Source organism: Dermacentor andersoni, chromosome 3 (genome assembly GCF_023375885.2).
Source record: "Dermacentor andersoni chromosome 3, qqDerAnde1_hic_scaffold, whole genome shotgun sequence".
Taxonomy (NCBI): Eukaryota; Metazoa; Arthropoda; class Arachnida; order Ixodida; family Ixodidae; genus Dermacentor; species Dermacentor andersoni.
Genome location: NC_092816.1, coordinates 77140588 through 77163507, shown reverse-complemented (window position 1 = coordinate 77163507; position 22920 = coordinate 77140588). Strand labels below are relative to the sequence as shown.

The window sequence follows — 22920 nt, the reverse complement described above, 5'->3', positions numbered from 1 at the left end:
TTTCATGCTGCAAAGTATCCGTCACAACCAGCCATGACCCTTGAAGTTGTTGAGGGTGCAATAATGGATATCACAACAACTAGCTCCATACCCAGAAAAGGGGGAAGAAGCTGCGATAGCTTTAGCGTACACATCGCCAACTGCATTAAGCAGTCTTCATTAATTACGCCAAGGGACTTATATCACCTCAAGCATACCGGATTCTGATGGGAGCACATCGTACCCGCAGAACTGTTCGACTGATTTGGACGCCAGGCACAGAAGGCCTAATTGGGAACAACGCTGCGCACGACGCTGCCCAAGCAAACATCAGCAGAGAGAGTCACTTGCGTCGGCGATCTCTCTCCGGATAACAAATCCCGGAAGAGACAGAGCTATGCCCCCAAGAGCTACATCAAGAAAGAAGTTCCCCAATAAAAATAAATGACTACTTACTGAGAAATACTCGCATACTATCCAAATGCTCGCTATAAATACCTTCCGCCTGACAAATCATTAACCAAACACAAAGCAACTTCATAGAGCTCTACAAACAAGCACCTTCCCTACACCACTACTCATGGACAGAATTCACCCAGAAGCATAATCATCGCACTGTAAGACATGTAATACACCACGTGTGGACTTCCATCACATATGTGCATGCCCATCAGCTCCAAACAATATCAGACACAGCATAAACCACAATGCTAAAATAAGAAGTGGGAGGCTATACTGCTCAGTGAATATCCAGAAGACCAGCTCTGGGCTGTCCAGCTGGCGGAGGACGCCGCTATGGTGGAAGGCCTGGACTGCATTTGACGGAAAGGGAAGCTTTATGCGACTAGCTTCCCGGCCTTTCGGTTCCCCTTTCGTACCCAGCAGGGACACTTCAGCAATGCTTATTTATCTCTCTCTCTAAATCAGCCTATCTGCAAAAGGAATAATGATCCTGAATAATACTGATATGAAACGGAAAGCAAGGCAACGAATAAAGTTTAAGCAAATTTGAGTAAAATTTGCAAGACCCAAAAATATGGGAATGCTGAGCCATGGTGTCATGTTCATGCATGTGTGTCATGACCCCTGGAGCTGAAGTTGAGTGCGTATCGCCGCTGAAAGTTTTGGTAACGTCGGCGCTACGTTCAGGCCAGACGAAAAAAATCCGAGGACACCTAAGCACTCCTTATGAGTTGTCAGTGCGAAAGCATTAAGGTCCCGCTGAACCCCGCTGAGCGTTCCTTCAAGTATTGCGCCGCGAGTAATGTTCTTGAGTTTTTAATCGGGCTGTGTTATCGAGCTTCCGATTGAATTGGTGCGGGTTATTTCTTTTTCGTACATTTCTACGTTAGCATGTTGGCTGTAGACCAAATTCATTTGGATGATATTGCCGAGAAATCAAAAACGCCGCATGCAACCGACGTCCTGCGCGACGAGAGACCGAGGAAGTAGTAGGGGCCACCAAGGCCGTCCTTGCGTCGCCATATCTGCTCCGTCGAGGCGCGCAGGTGACGTGGCGTCGCGGTAATTCCCTCTCCCTTCACGCAACACCTGGCGCGCTATCGCGGTAGCGGGGGTTCCGATTCGGCCGTGCTGCTCCGTGAAGGCGCGCTCGTGACCACAGCCAATGGGCATTTAGGTGCCCTTTCGCTGCTACAGAGGACGCCGGCTTTTTCGTTCAATGGACCATTTCATACTTTTGAATCAAGAGAAAAACCAAACATCGCGAGTCCAAGCTGAACTTGGGAATTATTTTAGGTAAGAAACATCTCACTTATTAAAATATAGATGAAGATCCAACAAGCTGTTGTAACCTCAAGTACTCAAAACTTATTTGAGTTAGCGAGGCAGTATCGATAGTGGATGACTTGCGTACGGCTTCACAACATTTAGCTGTTTGTGTCATGAGGTCGAAGGCCATGTGTGATGCTTCGTCGACGAAAGGATGGTGGCGAGAGGCCTATGCACAAAAGAATGACACATACGTAAATAAATTTAAGGCTTCTATGCCGTTTATGTCACAGTGCATGGCACATACTTATTCTGAGCGATTGACCAAGAATGAACACATGCCGAGTGGCCCTTGAACGGAGAATGTCAAATTCTAGGACTTAAGTGAAAACTTAAGTCCTAGAAATTTGTGCGCTATTGCATTAAGGGGTCGGTGCGCTTTAGAGAACTATGAGCCGACATTGTGTGTACAAGTATTACGTAATATCATGAGAAGCCAACAAACAGACACAAAGGAAAACACGGGAAATTAATTGTACTTACTAATTGAAGAAAGAAATGATAAATTAACCGCAATGAAAGTGGATGAAAAAACTACTTGTTGCAGGTGGGGAACGATCCCACGTCTTCGCATTACGCGTGCGATGCTCTAACCAATTGAGCTACCGCGGCGCCGTTTTCCAATCTACTTTCTTGGGTGTTTATGAGTTACTACTAAAGCTAACCTTGGGAGTGTTAGCCAGCGCCACCACTCACAAACCTTGGCGGCGAATGGGCAACATCCTTTGACACAGGCGTCACGAGTACGTGATCTTTCTGGGTGAAGGCAACTGGTCAATAAGCCCAGACATGCTACCTGAAAGCACCAATGTTGCCGGATTCGAGACCCCCGTCATGTAAGAACGAGAAGGAAGCGGGTTAAATGAGGGGCCCGATTTTTATTAATTATCTCATGAGAAGTCAACAGACACCAAGAAAAACACAGGGGAAATTGCATGTACTTACTAATATAATTGAAGAAATGATCAAATAATCGCTATGAAAGTGGATAAAAACACAACTTGCCACAAGTGGTTTCACGTCTCCGCATTAGGCGTGCGATGCTCTAACCAATTGAGCTACCGCGGCGCGTTTTCCCATCCACTTTCTTGGTTATGTATGCGTTACTACTAGAACTAACCTTGGCAGTGCTAGCCAGCAGCTGATGACTTTAGGTAGCATGTGTAGGTTTATTGACAAGTTGCCTTCACCCGGAAAGATCACGTACTCCTGTGGCAGAAAGGATGCTCCTGATCCGCCACCGAGGTTTGTTGGTGGTTGCGGTGGCTAACGCTCCCAAGGTTAGTCCTAGTAGTAAAACAAATACCCCCGAAAGTGGATGGGAGAAAGGCGCCGCGGTAGCTCAGTTGGTTCGAGCATCGCACACGTAATGCGCAAAGGTGGGTTCGTATCCTACTTGCCGCCAGTTGTTTCTTCATCAACTTTATTAATTTTCATTAATTTATAATTTCTCTAAGTCAATAAGTACAAGTAATTTCCCCGGTTCTGTCTTTGTTTGTTCGCTTCTTATTATCAAATATGGTAACGATTTCCTTAAGAGTTGACGCTGTCGAGAGCTCACGTGTCTTGAAATTTACACCGGGACACGGAAGTTTTGCAAAATGCAATTTTGCGTTCTCATCAAGATGGTGAAACCTGACGTGGAGCTATAAATTTCATCCATTAATACATTTTTTAGATCCTTGACAGCTATATTGCAAGGTTAGTGCTTCAAAAATAGTGAGCGGTAGCGTATAGAAACCAGTGGAATTCATTTGCAATTTCGTGGACATGTGGTGGCGAGACAAGGTAGACGCCATGTCAGCTTGCTAATTGGCTGAACGGATACGCCGTGAGAAGCGTAAGGGCCGTTTTGTAAACGTCAACATGACGTTATGAAGTTGTACTGGGCCGCCATTGCAGAGATTCGCCGCCGTAATTCGTGGTGCGACGAGCCGCGCAAATTATGCTAATGAGCAGCCATATGCAATGGCGGCCGAGAGGAATGCGTATCGCCACATTTTCCCCGTTGTTTGGCGTCATGAAAATATTTTGTTCATAACGCGTACTCATAGTATTTGCATCGCTCTCGGGTGGTGTTAGCATTTGTGCTATGGGTCATCATTATTTTAAAAGAACGCGTTTATATGAAAAAAAAAAAAAAAAAATACGCAGATCCGATGCACAATGGGAATCGATGTAAGCGGAGCATTCCGTGCTGTATGCTTTGATTGACGATAATTAAAGATGTAGTTGACGGCTAAAGCTTACTTTCTTCAACGTTTAGTCTAACACTAGAGCGGTGAGTTGATTTTAAACGTTATCTTGCGTGCACCACTACTATTTGTCTGCGTATAGTACACCGAACACACAGGGAGAGGTGTTTGCTTGAGGCGTTGTTGTGCGCCATATTTTATAACCTCTGGGAGGTTGAGCGTTTTCATTGTCTCACATGGCACACTGCATTGCGGCAAAAGTATTAAACTTGAATTGGATTATGGGGCTGTACCTGCCAAAGCCACAATCAGATTATGAGGCACGCCGTAGTGGCGTGCTCCGGATTAATTTTGCCACCGTGATGTTCTTTAACGTGTCCCAAAATCAACGTGCATGTGCGTTTCCTGTTTCGCCCTCGTCGAAATGCGGCTGCCGTGGTTGGGATCAAATCCACGCCTTCTAGCAATGCCATAGCCGCAAGCTAACGCAGCGAGCACAGAAGTGTTGATTTCACAGTCGACTGCTTCAGTAGTGTCGCCTGGAGCCTGCGGTTCGCTTCAATTAATGCGGCTTGCTTCTGCACGCCCTGCGTAGTTTGTGCGCCTGACATATTTGCATGGTGTTGATTTTTCCGAAATAGCAGCAACGTACTACGCCGTACCTTGAACTTAAGCTTATTCAGTTTCCTCGCAATTGCCGTCGTGTAGTAGTAGGGTTCGCTTGCCTTATCACGTCAGCTCGTCCCTTTCTCCTTTGTATGACAACTGCCTCTTCTCCTGCCTCATGCCTACAGTTTTATCTACGTCCCTTCTGGACTCGCACCTTAGTAAAAATGGAAGCGCTGAAGTTTCTGCAATGCTTCTGAGGGGAGTCACGGATAATTACAGCTGTCAAGAGGCTAAAGTGGCGACGGCCAGGGAACTCCAGTGGGCACTGCACACACTGCGCGTGATGAAGCGCGCAGCACGGTTTTGAACGCATTCAAGGAGGTGTGTTAAGTATGCTTGGTAATAATAATATTCGCTGAACATAGCAAACGTTCTGCAATGTTGCCAACTTTTCAGTGCTGCGTTTGTAATGTCATCAAGATGAATGCCTTTTTGAACAATCAGAAGTTATGACAACGGCATCTTTTTCATTTCTAAAATTGAATGTACCTAAGGCGGCGCCTTGAATGTATACCTAAGGCGGCGCCTCAGCCAGTCAAGTCTGGCTGAGAAATGCTTGTGTTTGGCTAGATAGCCAAACAGAGCCATACAGAGTAGCATGCCAGCGGTTATATACGCGCCTGCAAAATTCTCTGCTTTTCTAAGAGCCCTCTCTCTCTCCCTCTCCCCGCTGCCTTTCAGTCACGCCATACATAGCGCCGCAGACTCCTCGTCGCCATCTTAACTACTTCAAAATTACTCGACGTATTGCTGCTATGCTACTCAAGTCACTCTTTGAACTCATGCTTTTTTTTGTCTTTAGCGCGCACTGACCGCCTGACCGGCTCTTCTAATGCTACAAAAACATGCCGCCAACGACACCCGTGAATGCTTCCTAACCTCTCGCCTCCCCAACGCGCCCCCAGGCCCTCGTCTTAAAATTCTTCTTCTCTTTCTTGTTCGTTCTCTCCTTTCTTTTTTTTTTTTTGTCTAGCGGTCGCCCTGGTTTTTTTTTTCTGTTTTTCTTTCTTTCTTTTCTTTTCTCCCCGCATTCCCACTCTTCTGCTCTTGTCCCCTCGTCTTGGGAAGAAAGCTCACAGACGTTGGACGACAGCGCTCGTTACCTCTGAGGTCTCTCCCTTTAAAACCAGCCGCCAGCGACAACGCCCGTACGTGACGTCACTGCACTAACCCTTTAAAGCTAACATGCCGAGGATGATGAGGCCGCCTTTGACGAAGATAGGTCCTCCTATCGAAACGTTGGCCAGCCTTTCTGAGGCACCTTATCCCTGTTTACAAACTTTATACCACAGTGTGCTATTCCATCTGTCAGCCCCTTTCTTGATTTTGGACTCTGGTAGCAAGTGTGGTTTCCACGCCGCTAAAAAAATTAGGAGAGTAATAGAAAGAGGAGGAATTAGTAAGATGCTGTCTCTCCGTGCCGCTACAGTAGTATAGAAGAAAGAAAGGGAATGTCGCTTGTGGAGGCTAGTGGAGACAAACGGAGGGTGTGTACTTCGGCAGAGAAGTGCGATCTTTGGCAGCATGACACTTGAATGTCTCCCATCTCATCCAATAATGCTCCAATTTTTAAAAAATTATTCCGCTAGAACCTTCTGAAGGCGGCGCCCTAGAAACTCCAGTGCATAAACAATATTTTCGGCGGGGCCAGGTGAAGGGCCGTTTAAGAACACTCCTGTCTGAATTCGCCACACGACCATGTGCCAGGCGTTCTCGTCCCTTTGGCATTGTAAGCTGTCAGGAATTCATTCATGTTTATGGTATAGGAAGTTGAGGGCAGTCTTCAAATGACAGCCATGTGCAGAGGGGAAAACAAATCGACATCGCATTTTACAGGCACTGAGTACACCTTGTGGACTTACTAATGAAATCCTCAAAGTGTGTACTAAGGCTACGATTCCTTAATTGATAACCGAAATTTGAGTAAATCTTGGTATACGAAGGCGAATTATACAGTATTTGCCCCCATTTGTTATTAGCCAAAATAAAGCACATACAGGTAATTACAAACGAACGTACCATTCCACGCATCTTACACTACTTTTCCACATTGTCCCATCCTTTTGCAATTTGTCCCATAGCAGCACTACATTTGAGATGCCCCTGTGGTAGAATTCGTACAGCTGACCGCGGGACCACCGTCATACTGCTGTCTTGGCTTCATCGTTGGACGTGAATCGCTGTCCTGCCAGGAACTTGTTTCGCGGATTGAAAACGTGCAAATCACCTTTGGATTTCGATGGGCGTTTTTCCCTTGCTCTATAGAAAACGAATCACACTTCATTGCTCGTAAGCCGTGGACGTGTGAAGCACCACTGCCATCTTCTGTAATTGACAGCAGCGCCGAGCCGCGGTGCTACCGGCAGATAATGACGTGCCGGCCCAACAAAGGTCCACCACTGGGATTGGATATGTTGACTTGGATATGTTGCCGTAATTTGGTAAAAAAATAGGGGCGAAGACTTTCTGATTCGCCCTCGTATATTGTGGTACGGTGGTCATACTTAACTACAGCTATGTTTTGGCAATGATACAAAGCAAAATTAAAGAAACGGCGTCCATATTTTTTGAGTTGTTCTGTTTTCGGCTGGGCATTATTGGCTTAGATAAGGTACACTTATTGTTAACGATAATTCAGTGTTGGGTGTGGCTGACACGCAGGTCATGTTTTTTTTCTGAAGATCTTGCTGCTGCATTAGGTAACGGTCTTTCTTGTAGGATGAATACGGGGACACGCCACTACATGATGCTATAGGAAAGCAGAACCAGGAGATCGTTGATCTGCTCGTGGACTTCCCTACCATGAACTTTACCATCACGAACAAGCGCAGCTTCAACTCATTCCATCAAGCCGCCTTAAAAGGAAACACGCAGTAAGCTTTCTTGGCACGCTGTGCACGTGTGCATAACGTATGTGCCTCAAGGCTACATCCTCTCAAAGTAAAGATCCTAAGCAGCGAACAATGCTGTTGTAGCCTTGTTTGCTAATGCAACTGACGTAGCCTTTCGCGTCAAAGTGCTTTCTCGATCCGGCATGCTGTGGATGTTCACGTGGGTTGCACGCTGACCACGTTTTGCAGTTGTGTATGTTGCAGCCGACAGGAAGGACATCTGTACCTGAAAGCGCTGACGCATCTCCCACGATCCCAGCACGCTGCATGTTCGTGCCGCCTAGGTAGTCCTCTCGGGGTTGGTCCGTGGTCGTGCGTGAGATGTGAATCTGATGGCAGTGGTTTTTCTCCACAGCGAGGCGCCATGGATTAACGCCCACCTATTATTAGCCTGCCCAGGGAATGTCTTCTTCCTGATGGCTTCATGATATGCCCTAAGCCATTGGAAGAGTTTGTGATTCAATATAGTTTCGTCTCCACTACTCCACTCTCATCTGCACTGTACAAGAAATGCTCCCTTCCACCCAAGTATAACATTATGCTTCGACTAGACAAGGAAATTGCGTACTTTATTACGTAACCTATTTTCCTGTTTCGAGCCCTTGTCCACAACTTAAAGTTTCTAGCGATTCGATCACTGCTCTTCTAAACTCTTGCTATAATGGCTCCGCAGCTACATGACATCATGCTGCTGATCAGTGGACCATCGCTATTTAGCGACGGCATCTCCCGTTCGATCGACGCTCATGAAGAATTTTGGGGCGCGATCGGAGATCTTTGTTCGATACGCGTTCTGTTCGGTTGCTTAAACGTCACAAAGTGGCAGTATGCAAAATTGGTGAGAACGGGGCGGAGAGAGAAGCCAATCGGCAAGCGGTGAACTCCCCAGAAGTTTACTTCCCTCGTTTGTCGTCTGCTTGCAGATAATGTGCTACAAAACGAAATGTATTTTTTGTCGTCTTCCAATGAATGAAATCTTCGTCTAAAAAATATATATTTTCTTCTTAAGGTTAAACGTGATTTCAAATAGTAATGCGTGTGACTACTCCGATTTATAACTATTAGTTTCTTTGTGTCGTCCCTAGGTGATGTCGCGCACAACGAGGAAAAAAAGGAAAGGAGAAATGACGGGAACAGGGACGCACTTTTCTTTAGGCCACAACAACATTCCAGTGGCTCGCTGGCACCAAATGATGCGGTTGAGTTCGGCGCACAACCAACGCACTGTTTGTTTCGAGAAACGAAAGTGACGCCAGAATTCGCTTTCTGTAATTTCTTCGAACGAGTATCGCACGTCCACTGCTCTCGTTTCTCCTCAAGCAACGCCAATGCAAGAACCGAAGTTCTCATCGCAACCGCTAGTTCCTCGAATTAAACTATGGATTGTATCCGAACGTGCCATTCTGCAGCGGGAGCTGCCGCTTGGATCCAATCCAATCCACCAGACGCGCCATGCGAAGCCGGTCTCGTAACGAGCCTATGATCGCTCCAAACTTCCAAACTTCTCGTCCCGTTCGGCACCTAGCAGACTACGTGTTCGGTTTCAGGATGATTGAAGAAGCGTGTCGTCATTTTGACGTCACCAAAAACGTGGCCGCGCCCCGCGGCTGGCAATGTCAGCGCGGAGTAGGCCAATCGCGCGCTCCGGTAACCGAACGAACGCGCCGAACTACGGTCTCCGGTCGCACCCCTGATGAATGTCTAATGCGAAGATGCTGGTTGAAATATTGTCCGCGTGTCGCTTACTCGCCTTCAATCAAGTCGATAGGTTGTTGCTTTGTATAGCGCTCGTCTTCAACCTGTTGGAAGGGAAATGTTGAAGTTGATTGAGTCTTCCTTGCTAATTAATCTCACCGCATACTTAATCAAACTAGGTGAATATTTGCTTTAGTTGATGCTTCTGTTCTTTCCCTTCTCAAAGTGCAACGGAAAGGATTCTTTCCAAGAAGCCAGAGCTTGTGGACTTGAAGAAAAAGGACGGCTACTGTGCTCTGCATCTAGCGGCAGTCAACAACTACTGTAGCCTCGCGAAAATCTTGCTGACGAAGGTATGACCATGATCAGTACACCTTATGCACTATGTTAATTCCAGAAAATACGCGAATGATGAAACAGTTCATCGCCAAACAGTTTTCGCTAACCCATGCTTTCCAGGACTGCATGAGACACAACTGGGCCTACATCTAGGAACTTTGAACCAAGTGATGTACACCTCTGGCGTACGTACAGGCAATGCTGGGATGGAGGAACGAAAGAGTCGTTCAATTCAAGCTCAGTGCCAGCATAAACCTACATGTTAAGCAGCTGTTAAGATGGGCTTTATTGCGCAAGTTTCGAGTTGAAACTTGGTAGTAAGGTAAGAGGGACCATTGTTCCTAAAGAGAAGTTGCGCATAGAATTCAGAAAACCATGACGCATAGTCAGCAGGAGGAGTGGCTTAATGCAAGGTGGATGCAGCCTACGGCGATCACTGACAAAGTTTTGGTGGCAATTCGGAAAAAGACGGCACAGTAAATGGACTGTAACATGTGCTATTGGCACACTAGGTACACTCATAGAAAGACCTCATGGTACTTTGGAAAAAGGTTGCCATAGTGTAACCAGCTCGGTTGGCAAACATGTTGCGTTCATCTTGCAAATATATTTGGTGTCATGTTACAGGCAACGTCAGCTTTAGCCTCCATTGTTTCCTATGAATGCTCAATGCTTAACAAATATTATGAGACTGTCCATGGTTTCTGTAATAGTTTTTACCTGTCTTCAATTAAAATACTGTTGTGTGGAATGAAACACCACGCTTACACAAGACAGCGAACGGCACTTGTCATCACATCTAAATCTGATGACAAGGGAAATAAATTTATGCAATAGTTGGAGAGAATGAGCTACCCGAAGAAATTGGGGGGGAGGGGGGGGATGAATCTTGGTGTCTGAAGCGTTTGCAAAAGACGTAAGACGTGGGGATGAAAAGGTGGCAGTTCCCTTGCGGCACTCTTTGTCCCACTGCCTGAAGAAGGTAAGGGAGAAGTACGGCACGCCTATCAAGTTTTCAGCATCGTTAAGCTTTCTAAAATGTGCCCAAGTTAAATAACGGCAAATGAAACCCGGTGCTGCCCAAATAGGCGTGCTACGATGTTCATCGCTTGTGTAATAGGCCTGACGGGGAAGGTACAACTACATTGTGGAAAGTCTCATATCAGACAAAGAGGGCACTGTTTCAATGATCGGCTCAGGGAGCATTCGGCATATGTAAAGGTGCCAACGTCATGGGGACGGACACTTAACTGATAATTGCCGAACATGCGGGTGCACTGCGGAGCTTGCAGCTACACGTGAGCTACGAAAACATCAACAGGAATCTGAAAGAGAGAGATATGTATTCGAGGCGTTCGGTATATGCTAACAAGCCAATAAGTGTGTAAGCATGGCATGAGCATGGCTGACAGAGAGGCATAGTATATTCAAGTAGTACCTGGTGCCCGTGTGTAGTTGTGTCTGATTTGTTAATTTTGTTTCAGCTATTTTATGTACTTATAGGACGTTGTTTAACTTGTAAGTTGAGTAGTAGAAAGTATCGCGCGTGTCGTTTAACTCTTCGTTCCTAAGCTTGTTTCGCTCGGAAACACGCCTTTCAACAAAAAGAAACCGCCCTGCTTTTACCCCTGCTGTTATACTGGAAATGACTGTCCCAGTGTGCACCGTACTAAAGCCATATGGAGCATGAGCAATGTGTCTGCAAAACTGCTTCCTCATGCACTCTCGAAGTAGCACAAAACATGTACCACATTGTTCGCTCTCATCCTCACCAGTTTCAAATGGTGTACGTAATCTGATGAGGTGTACTAAATATATTACATCCGGCATATAGCAGTCAAACTGAAACCTGCAGGCTGTTTTTTTTCATCGCCACAGAAAGCTCTTGTGAAAGCTTTGAAAGCCCACATGAAAGCGCTAATATTTCTACGCGTATTCTTTTTTTTTTTGTAGGGCCGCTGTACTGTTGACCTAAAAAACAATGAACAACAAACGGCACTCTTGCTTGCTGTGTACAAAGGCTACTGCGACATTGTTGAACTGCTAGTCGAAGCCGGCGCAAACATCAACGAACCAGACGCGGACGGCGACACTCCCATGCACGTGAGCCTGATGAGACGATCGGAGATCAAGGTCCAGTCTCTCAGTTCCGTCATAGCGCCGGCGACGAGAATGGTAGGTGGCACTTGTTAATGCATGTTGTCCGCGATGGACGAATGGAACGATGCCAACAGGCGGGTATTCATGTCGAAACAAGCCTATGTATGCCGCAAGGCGTGTAGTGGACGTGCGACGAACTATTTTGAATAATTGGATAGGGAATTAGAGGCAAAATAACATTTACTCACCAAGCTTCATAGAAGCCACTGACATTATGGTATGCTAGCTAACTGCAGATGCAGTCTGTAATTTACAGTTTACTAACTAATGTTCTAATTACTTATTTGACAGGCGGGGGGGGGGGGGGGTGCTCTATCTACATCTTTTAGGGAGCTAGTACCGAAAAAGTAACCTTGTGATAAAACCACTGCACCTTGCACTAGAGTTTGTGGGATAAGTACTAATACGTTTCCACAGAATACAACTGAAAAATGATATCCTTTCGTGATCTCGCCAGTCTCATTCTGCTATTTTTGTTTGTCAACTGCTTCACAATAGTACTTACGTGCTAATCGTATTTGTTTTTCATCTGTGCGACACTTCCATTTATCTTTGAGGTAATAAACTAAGCGCTATTTTTATGTGTACCTATTCTCCTCTGTTTTAAAACACACCGCTTGCATTATTTTGTGTGCTTTATTTAGGTGAACCTCTTTCCGTATTTGTACAAGGTCACCTATATCAGTCTATCACTTCTTTTGTTATAACCTACTGCCCTGTGTAATGCTTTCACAGCAAAGAGGGCAACTGAAATAAACTAATAATTAATTAATTATCAATTAATGAAAGGGTAGGAATTGTATTGCTTTACTGTTAACGTTTGACGAGCTGAGAAAAACAGCTAGAGGCATTACGGAACACTACAAGCAGGAACAGCGGTCCATTCAACGGCTCATTCTCACTGCCTATGACTGCGGTTCACCACAGTTTCTAGGAAAATCTATGTAATCTGTATACTGGCTGGCTTCAATTCTGAAATAACATCTCTCTCAGAGTAAATAATTAAAAACTGCATAAGCAAAATTTCGTATGTAGTAGTGTCAACGGTTATTACTCAAATTTTCATGCCCCACGCATGCTATAAAGCGTCGTCTGCAAAAAAATGTGAGCTTGCCTTGAATTCAGTAATCATAGACTGTCGTGGCAGAAATACACGGCATATAGCCCAATACGAGCGGAATGTCTCATACAAGAAAGTACAGCAAAAAGAATGCGCCTATTGAACTTGAAGTTAAACGAAGCTTTGGTGAAATGTTTCAAATAAATGCTACACCATGAGACACAGGGTATAGGTGCAATGTTATGTCCGAGTGTGCGGTAGTAACTGTTCACGTTATTTTCGCATTGGAGAAGCTTTCGATTCTCGTCACGCCAACGTTGTCGCACAGTCGTCGTCGCACTATCGTCATATCGTTGTGCTGAGTCGTCCTCGTTATACCATCATCTTCGCGGAATCGTCATCCCATTGCCGTCAAGCCGTCGTGGTCACACCGCCTTCGTCGTCCTATCGACTCCGCTCCGTCGTCCTATCGACTCCGCTCCGTCGTCCTATCGACTCCGCTCCGTCGTCCTATTGACTCCGCTCCGTCGTCCTATTGACTCCGCTCCGTCGTCCTATCGACTCCGCTCCGTCGTCCTATCGACTCCGCTCCGTCGTCCTATTGACTCTGCTCCGTCGTCGACATCCAGTGGTCATCGTGCCGTCATGTCCAATTTGTGGGCGATCGAGAGAGAGAGAGAGAAAACAAGGGTAGGAAAGGCAGGGAGGTCAACCAGAACAGCATCCGGTTTGCTACCCTACACTGGGGTGGGGGAAAGGGGAATAGAAAGAGGAAGAAAGGGAGAGAGGAAGCACTGAGTACGTGTGGGAGCGACACCATACACAAGGACACTATAAACGGTCTGTTAAGCCCGTGCACTTCAAGTACCGCACTAGTGCACGAATCGCTTTTCGAGCCAGTGACGTGTGTGGCCACGGTCCGAGTATCTTTGACTCGGTGAAACATCTCGAGTAGCAAAGTAGGCCAGTCGATGCATGCCGCATAGAGACGAGAGAATAAAAATCTCAGAATGACCGCTGCAGATACTAAATGAAGGTGTCCATAGCAGTATGGTGTCACTGCGTTGCTTGAATGCTAGTCACATTAACGTTGACAGTCATCGTGGCATTGGCTCGGCCGGAATTTTTTTACACAGTTGTTAACCAACTAGGTAATTATAAAACGCAACGCAGCTGTCATTACCTCTTTAACCCCCTAGCCTGCGTTCTCTCATTTGTCAATTTATACGAATATCACCAATAACAAATGCTATTTTGGTTAATGATGCACATTTCGATGTTTAATTGCGTTTTTTCCGATTATGCGCTGAGATAATATCGTTGCAGAAAATTGTGTGTTTACATATACCTACAAAAGAAAATAAGAGATACAGGCTTAGCAATAGACGCCAAGGCGTGGAAGAACTTGCACCTTCTCATCGTTTAGCTGATGTATTCTTACGCTATCGCGACAGTGAAGAGTAAGACACCGCCTAAGGCGTGAGTTAAGAAGTTAAATCTCTATCGGGAGAACTTGTGCCCAGGAAATGGAGCAACACTGAAACCACAATGGTAGCGGCGATCACGATCGTCGGTCATGGAAATCTCATCTGCGGGTCAAGCGTTTCTGCTAATGACGCGTGACTCATCATGCATTCCAGCGTAATTGCTGGTGCTCGCATACGCTCCATAATGTGCACCCCTATTCGCTTCGTACACGCAGTCTGACTAGGCAAAATTGTTTCACCGCAGGAACGGCCGACAACATTCGATAACGCTCCTCTGCAGGAAGGCGCATTTTCCGACATAACTATAGCACTGGTCAGCCGGTAATGGCCACGGGAAAAATATCAAAGTAGGCTTGTCAGTATTGTGTGACAAGATGCTTTCGCCTCCTTCAGTCTGGCGGGACAAACTCGCGGGCAAAATCACTGACGCGGGCCGAATCATGGTGCAGTATCAGGGATCGGATTAAATGGCTTGAGTCGACAGAGGTGAGCTATTTTGCACAAACCCGGGAAGGACCAAACAGGAGCAGCGCGGTCGGTGCACAACATGGCGATTTTTAAGGGACACAATTGTGATGATGATGATGATGATGATGATGATGATGATGATGATGATGGTGGTGGTGGTGGTGGTGGTGGTGGTGGTGGTGGTGGTGGTGGTGGTGGTGGTGGTGGTGGTGGTGGTGGTGGTGGTGGTGGTGGTGGTGGGTAAGCAAGAAAGGAGTTTCAGCACATACCCCGCCCTGACAAAATAAGGAGGGGGGGGGGGTGTATCTCAGTATCCTTCGTAACAGTCCAGTGAAACCGTACTCGAGCGACAAAGTCCAGCATAGGCCTGTGTCGTGAATGGGAATGAAACTTGGCGCAGGGGTTCATTGTTTCGTGTGAAGTCGTCTTGTGATCGAAATCCGCCGCGGTTTGCAGTGTGCCCTCATCGTTTTGCAAAATACGCACTACTACTTTCTTTCGCAGAGCCGATTCTAGCGTGCACGCGTAGAGGAGTTAGACGATCTTGCTCAACCTTGAACATCAGAAACCTGACGCTTGGTAATGCTGTTGTCGTTGCTTGGTCTTTATGAAAACTGTCAACGCGTCATGCGATGTGCACTGTCGGCAAAGCACTCTGCGAAACCAACACGATTTTCTGTCTTTGCACTGCGTCCATTTTGTACGCATCATGTACGGGCTCTCATGCATTCTGTTCCTTTGCTTAGTGAATATCTGCGCCGGTTGTAGTCCTGGTGGTTCAATGTTAGTTATTCATACCACGTAGACTTTCTTCAAATTAAGGCAGTCAGTTCTCACAGGTAAAGACAGGGTCTCCTGCAGACGTTCTGCTACGTTGACTGCGCTGCGACGGCACACCTCCTGTCATCCGCACCTGTACTTGCTGAAGTTGATTTGGCTGCATCGGTTCATTCGTGAGCCTTCGTGGTCATCACTACAACAGTGGTTATGCGTTGCTTTGCCTGGAAACCACCGTGACTCTTTGACGAAATATAGGTCATTGTCAATTTCCGCATTGTGGCTAACCGCACGTATCGTCGACTATTCTTTTGTATATTCAATTGCTCGGATGGCCGGCATCCTATAAAAACGTTCTTGAGGCATTGATGTGGCTACAATAGCGATTTATAGCTATTTTCATGCTTTTGACGCCGCGGCTCTAAAGTCGAAAGTGATGAAATCACGTGATGGATGCCTTCAATTACGTTATTTACGTCGCCATTCGCGTTATAGCGCGTTTCAGGCGTGACACTTTCATGTTCAGGAAGTACTATCCTGTCATTGAATATTTGTCTTTGCTATTTGCTCTTGCGCATTCTTCAATCTGGCCGTGGCATCGAGCTTCAGTCTTGCAATGTGTTGCATCTTGTTTCGGTTTTACCGTCGTTTCCTTGCATAGGAGTGTCTTGTGATTTCACTTCGGAATATCTGTAATAAGCTTGCACTGTTTGTACTGAGCCCCCTCTCAATAGCAAAATTTATTTTCGGCTTCACTGTAACCCATTTATCACTATAGTCTAGCTGACGGGTATTCATCGCATTGTTATTTCTTCGTCAGGAGACAGTGCTCCGGTTTTCCTTTTTCTTTTTTTTTTCTTCGTCTAGGAAGCAAAACCTCTCCTGAAGCATTTCGATGCGGCTGCTCATCAAGTAAAGTAAGGCGAAAGAAGCAGGGTGTTTAAGGTTTAAGCGACGATCTTTCTGTGACACTTAATTCGTGGAGGCGCACGTCAATATATCCGTGGTAATCACTACATTAGGCAAAATATTTACCTATGAGTACATTAATGAGGATGTGAAATAAAATATTTCACTGGGTGCACTGTATTTGCGGAGTTGAAGCCAACCGGTGCGCAAAAAATGAGATAGAATTCCTGTGATTATTTAACCCACTCTGGAGCCTTGCACAGAAACGGCGGTGAAGTGTTTGTTGTTGGCCCCGCGATCATATGGCGGAAATATATAGCTTCATTGCACTTTTACGACTCGGCGAGGCATTGTTGCACAGCAGCGAGCTATGGAGCCACAATTGTCTCTGTTATTATTTCTGGGCAGATCGCGAGTGAACTTCTGCAGTCTCGCACTCCGGGCGTGGACGGTGACCTAGCGTTGGCCTGCTTTCTGGCAAGCAGGGGCGGCGATCTCCACCGGAAGAACAAAGCCGGACGGACGCCCCTGGATATGGCTGGAGGCATTAAATGCGTCGAGCTGCTTTTAATTTGGAAGACTCAAAAAAGGTATCTCCGGGTATAGTTGGGAGCGATACGAGCGGCAACAAGGAATTCCTTTTCTAGAAATCACTCCTGATGTGTAAGTTCAAATGTTACATTGCAACATGCAGCAGCAGGTAACCCTCCCTATAACGTTTAGTGACACTGAGCACTCTTGTGCTGGAAATGTCTGATGAGCCACTACAGAAATTTGAAAGCAACTTTGTTCCCTTTCACCTTGCTCGAGGGCTACAAAAATTCCATTGCGATAAGTTGCGGCAGTGGCACCGCAGAGTTTGATATTGGACTAGTTGGCGTCCCATCCTATCACAAAGTTGGCTACAAGATAGATTGGCGTTCCCGTTATTCTTGGGCTACAATGCACGAAATGGCGTCTGGGGAGAAAAGTAAGGGTAACAACGGTGCACTTTTACCGTGAATTTGACGGCGCGTATCACCAAGCCAGTGCTTTCCTCAAAATTGGTTCCAAGTGAATGTGCTTTATAAAACCACCGCCTGCCGTTCTTAAATTTCAATACGTGCCATGACTTACCGTGTTAAGTGAATTAGTAAAATTTATTTCATCATGTCAATGAGGCGCTCTTATTTCATTGTGGGTGTATGTCCGCCACATATAGCAATCTAGTTTGATCATTTGACTTGTTCTATACGTGCCACAAGCAATCTTTCAAAACTTCACATAGTCTGTAAAGCCTGGTGCATGATGATCTGGGTGGATGGCTGGGATGTAAACGACGGACGGCGTGCATACCAATTTTTCCTTGTCCTGAAGCTTCCTTGGTCTTGCCGATTTTTTTCCAGTTCGTGTTTGCTCATTGTGTGAACTTCAATTTCCAGTTGGCGATTAATACTAGCAAACTGGATGGGTTGGAACTGGTTCATTTCCCAAAAGACGCTGTCTCCCTTCACTTTCTACCTCGTTCTAAGCGCCATGCGAAGATGAGGTGCTGATTTATTCGACCTCATGCGGCCATCTGCAATTGCCCTGGCATAGTTCAAATGGTGTAGTGACCGCCCCCAAGAAATGCATCAATCATGGATTCCATGCCTGGAACGGGACTCATCAAGTTGTAAAGCGAGTGTACATGCAGTGTGGTATCAGGTATATAATTACAATGACATGCGTTCTTATTCTAACAAAACAAAAAAAAGCGCCTACCACTGCTCTGTTTGCGCTCAGACCACGCAGCAAGATGCGCAGTTTTTCTGTCGATCAAACACTTGGCAGCTCCCGCGTGCAGGTAGCGTTCGCTGGCTCCTTGTCTTCCTCACTTGATTCCCCCGTTCATCACCCGCAATGTGGGGCACCTTTGTGGTCTATCTTGCTACCTTTAACTCCTTCTATAAGGGCACATTTCCTTGCATGGCTTGCTCAAAATAAGAACGAAGAATCGCCCTCGTATATGCCAAATTTTGCATTGGAGAAGTGCGCTACTGAAGAGACACAGAGTGCTTTCACTTCCTGAACGCATCCAAGTATCCGATCGGACCAGGGAAGCAACGGTACCAAGTATTTTGCTAAACAACATATGCAGCAAAACGTGCAATCTTGTTGCGAAGCTGGCGCGAGAACAAGGCATGGTCTTAGCGCAAGGCCTTAGCTTTCCAGTTGGCATAAGAAAACGCGGGCCGCTTTACTGTCAGATGCTGTGTTGAAACACCCACCACCTAACCTTCTTGCACTTCCCTACATTTTCAGCACGCAGGAGTCATCGAGCCCACAGCGAACAAACTGCGGAGCGACCGCAAGCGCCGAGTCGGCAGATGGAAAGTGCAAAATGTGCCTTGACACTCCCGCCAATGTGTGGTTCGAACCTTGCGGCCATCGCCTGTATTGTGCGGAATGCTGCCAGCGCATGAAATGCTGTCTGACCTGCGGTGTACGCATTACAGGGAAAGTTTCGGACGGTGAGCAGCTCTCGGCTTCATTAACTAGTTTCATCTTTTACAGCGAAGCTCTTAAGGGCTACTTTCCCCAATTTCGTGTGTGCGTGTAGAAAAATATCCTGAATATAGCGCAATGCCGGGCCGACCAGCGGCGGTGGTGGCGCAGGCGTTAAGCCTTCCCCATAGGTGGGCGGCTCCCGAAGACAGTGCAATGTGGGCCGATACACGGCGGTGGTGAACCAGGCGTTAAGCACTCCTCATACATGGACAGATCCCGAAGATAGTGTGGTGCCGGGCAGACCCGCTGCGGAGGTGCAGGGGGCCATTAAGGGGCTCACATATACAGCTTAGCTGGTCATCCTTCACAGAGTGGAACGGCAGCAAGTTTCTTTTTTGTTGTTGTTGTTGCTTATGTGGGCCATTCGACATCACACGGCTCCACCTCACTACACAGTCAAAAAAAAATAATTGGCAGTTGTTCCTAATGGCAAAGCATCGAAAGTGATAGCGATATCCAACGTTGTGCTCGAGCAGCTCGCATGGTGTGCTAACAAACAATACGCGGAGGTGGTATTTCGCGATGCAGCGTACAAGACAATTGCTGAGCAAGAACGATGCCTCGGCAGATACCAGACGTGATACAAGGCTGGCGCTACATGCGGCTCACCTGGATCGGTGCTCGAGACCAGATCTGCGGAGAACCGGGGGTTGTCTTTTAAGCGCCCACCGAAGCGGTTTGATAGATTTAGCTTGACCTTTACTATCCGCTCCACTCAAACCATTGCACGCACCCTTGTATGCAATGCACAGGCACGGCCGCTCGATCAAAACGGCAAAAAGCTCCTCGCGCACAACGCTCATCCCAGCGGCGACGGCCACAATGCTGCCGTGATTTCAGAAGAGCATATTTTGCAAATCGTGACAGTGCGTCCCCTTGGCTTCGTCGTTTGTGCAGCCAAAGAGAACGCTCGTCTCCAGAGGTCATCTAACCTTATAACCGCGGCCCGCACATGCTCCATCAATAGCAGGATCTTACTAAATTCAAAATTGTGTTTTCGTTCATTTGGCTCAAGATCGTTGAATATTATTTTAGAAGAAAACTATGTGATGTCACGCTAAACCTAATCACTCACTTTTCATCTCGCTCAGCCGTTTGCAGCAATTTCCACTTACCTTGTCATTAACTTTTTGGCTCCCTGTAACCGGCACTTATTCGCTCTCCCTCTTTCTTTCTCTCTCTCTCTTTTCCTGCAGCTGAAAGATCCGTACTCAGCGACGACCAAAGGAAGCTAGAGTCCAGGCTGAAACAACTGGAAGAATCCCATACATGCGGAATCTGCATGGAACGGCCGCGCAACGTGGCTTTTCTATGCGGTCATACCTCTTGTGCCACCTGTGCCGAAAATCTCAGCGTCTGCCACATGTGCCGTAAACCCATCTCCAAGAAGATCACCCTGTTTTAGAATATAAAAAATGGACGCCGCTGAAATAGGAGGACGAGCAGGCGTATCTTGTTGGCTACAGGTCAACAACGCCGGCCTTTGTAGATACAATTAAGTAACGAACACCTAACTGTGTGCATCAGCCAGCTCTACTATAATTATTACATTCCCTTCTAGAGCGACTGATGTCTATGAGGAACAGGGCTTGTTGTTTTGCTGCGGCTGCCTCCGGATTACTAGCGGTGTCTCTCCTATCGTTTAATTATCCCAGCAATGTGAGAAGGTTGCCTTCTGAAGTCCCCGCTCTCGCAAAATTGTAGCTAAAGATAAGAGCGAAGAACGCGGGGCGAAAGAACACTTCAAATAGAAAAAAATTGAAAATCAGCGTCTCTCACAATCTCTGATAGTACAAGAAACACACACTACGTGTAATTACCGAGAAATGGACACATAGCTATATGCACACCGCGCGTAATGCAGAGTCAACGCGTGAGTATTCATGCCGGAAGAATTTCGCCTGAGTATAGTGTGAAAAGTGTTCAGTATGGGGTTTTTCAATTCGCCGCCAATCAGTTATACAGTCTTCCACCACGCCCGCACCCGTTGGTTTCATTGGTCGCCAGCACCATTCCCTCTCCGTTCGCGATCTCTACCGCGATGTCGCCTCCCCTCCCCTCTACCACGCCGACCGATTCCGGGTGCCTTTTTCGCTAGGCCGCCACCAATGGCTCTGCCTGGGTTCAGCGAAACGACAGGTGTAAAGCCGTGAGGGCCACTGTACATGTAATCGTGAATGTGCCTCCGGTAAGTTGGGTCGCTCAAAACTCGGGAAGGCGACAACCACACCCGAGTCTGAGTTCTGGAGGTGCAACCGAAGTCGCTCCATAAAGCAAGAAGTAAGGCTTCAGTAATATGGCAAGCTTCGTGTACTGTTTTCGCAAAGGAATTGCACTCGGTGTATTGGGCGTTCTTGCTATCGTGTTCAAGCATACTCTCTGCGAACAGCACTCAACCTCAGTTGTGGTGGCGCTGCGAACGGTCGCAGTCGCTGCACTGAAACACGCGCGCAAAAAAAAAAAAAGTCAGTCTACTTCAGATGGGAAAAATACAGACACCTTTTGGTTCATGTTTCCCGCTGCAAACCTGTTCTTGCAAAGTGCATCCAACGAGCTGAGGCAAACACTATTCCAAGGGAAGTTCTTTCTCGCACTTTCTATGATAGAAAGAGGAGCGTGGCTTAGCTGGGAAACGCAGTTAATGTTGTCGAAATGATGTATTTTTTACGGAAGCTTTGGAATGAGTACAAAGAAAGCCATGGTGCCATATGATTAAATAAATATTTGGAATGCAGAAAATGCAGTATACCGCAACGCAGTGGTTCTAGTGAACCACAGTCAGTTTTAATTAAGAGAAGACTACGCGGTTAATTAGGTGCGAGCTCTCTTTTTTTCCCTTTTTTATCCTTTTTTTTTTCTTAACCGTTATATGCAAGTCTAGGTGATTACGACACGTGCCAACTTGTTCAAAACGTTCTGTGCTTCCGTGAAGTCTTGATAACCGAGACAAAGCGCTGTCCGAGCGGATTTTCAATAAGGAGTTGATTGTCACGTTCTTTTCGGCTATATTGGCCCGAAGTGTACCGCTATCACTTTAAATGGTTTTATCGTGTTCATGTGAACATTCACATCCTGTCACTGTATACGATTACAGTAATTTTATTATTCCTTGATGCTTTTTGATCTGGCGTGATATTGCATTGTTTTTCTAATATCGTTTGTGTGTGTGGGGGGGGGGGGGGGGGCGAGTGCATAACTTAGTCAAGTGATAAAGTTTTGCCCAAAATATGTATGTTTGACCCCCTCTAGCCAAAGACAATGTTACGTTGAGCAACCAATTATTTTTGTATGTATCCCTCTCAAACAACATTTGTTTTTGTGGCTTTTGAATTACGCTTCGTTGTTGTCGCAATGTGTCTCGCTCGTCTGCTGGCTTAAATGCAGCCTTTCGTTTTTGTCTTGAAATTTACTGTCGCTTTTTCTCCATTTGTTGTTGATTTACTGCAGTGAAATCGTTAGGCTGCACCATTGTGAAGATTGTTTTCTTGTTTGATGTTCTTGCACAACATTCCCACTCGGAGAAGCAAATGCACAGTGTATATGTTAACATGGGGCCAAATAAACATTTCTCCTTGTTCACTGCGAGGCACTCGGTCTCTGATCTGAGTTTTCATATTGCGTGCATCGTGAAACCGAATTCTTCATTGGCCAGAATACTCCGTAAATAGCTCCATTGCGTCTTTTATGAACAAACAAGATGCTATTTAGTCGTTTATACAAGAGCAGGTCCACCCAGAGGCAAAAATGAAAAACCGCTGGAACTAATTGTTGGTCGGTTAGTCAGGTTGGGCCGGAATCGGGTCGGGATTGGTTGGGTTCAGTTCGGATTGAGTTGGGTTTGGTTTTTCACAATGTTTGGCTCACATGCACACAATGGGTGATTGGACAAGAATCGGATAAAACACGAATAAACGAATTCGTTGAAATAAAAAGTAAACGACCATATTGTAGAAACTTTGCGGAAATCGACT

At 46.3% G+C, this 22920-nt stretch overlaps 1 protein-coding gene across 5 annotated transcripts in view; it reads left to right on the top strand.

Annotated features, from left to right (window-relative positions):
- LOC126544581 (E3 ubiquitin-protein ligase MIB2-like) overlaps positions 1-22528 on the top strand; it is an 83727-nt gene extending 61199 nt beyond the window's left edge. For all 5 annotated transcript variants that reach the window (XM_055061646.2, XM_050191998.3, XM_050192008.3 and 2 more), the window contains 6 exons: positions 7353-7507; positions 9447-9573; positions 11513-11734; positions 16829-17010; positions 18704-18912; positions 20146-22528. In XM_055061646.2, the coding sequence (XP_054917621.2) occupies positions 7353-7507; positions 9447-9573; positions 11513-11734; positions 16829-17010; positions 18704-18912; positions 20146-20354 (1104 nt within the window). In that variant the 3' untranslated portion in view covers positions 20355-22528. The remainder of the gene's footprint in view (positions 1-7352; positions 7508-9446; positions 9574-11512; positions 11735-16828; positions 17011-18703; positions 18913-20145) is intronic.
- Positions 22529-22920: the final 392 nt, after the last annotated feature.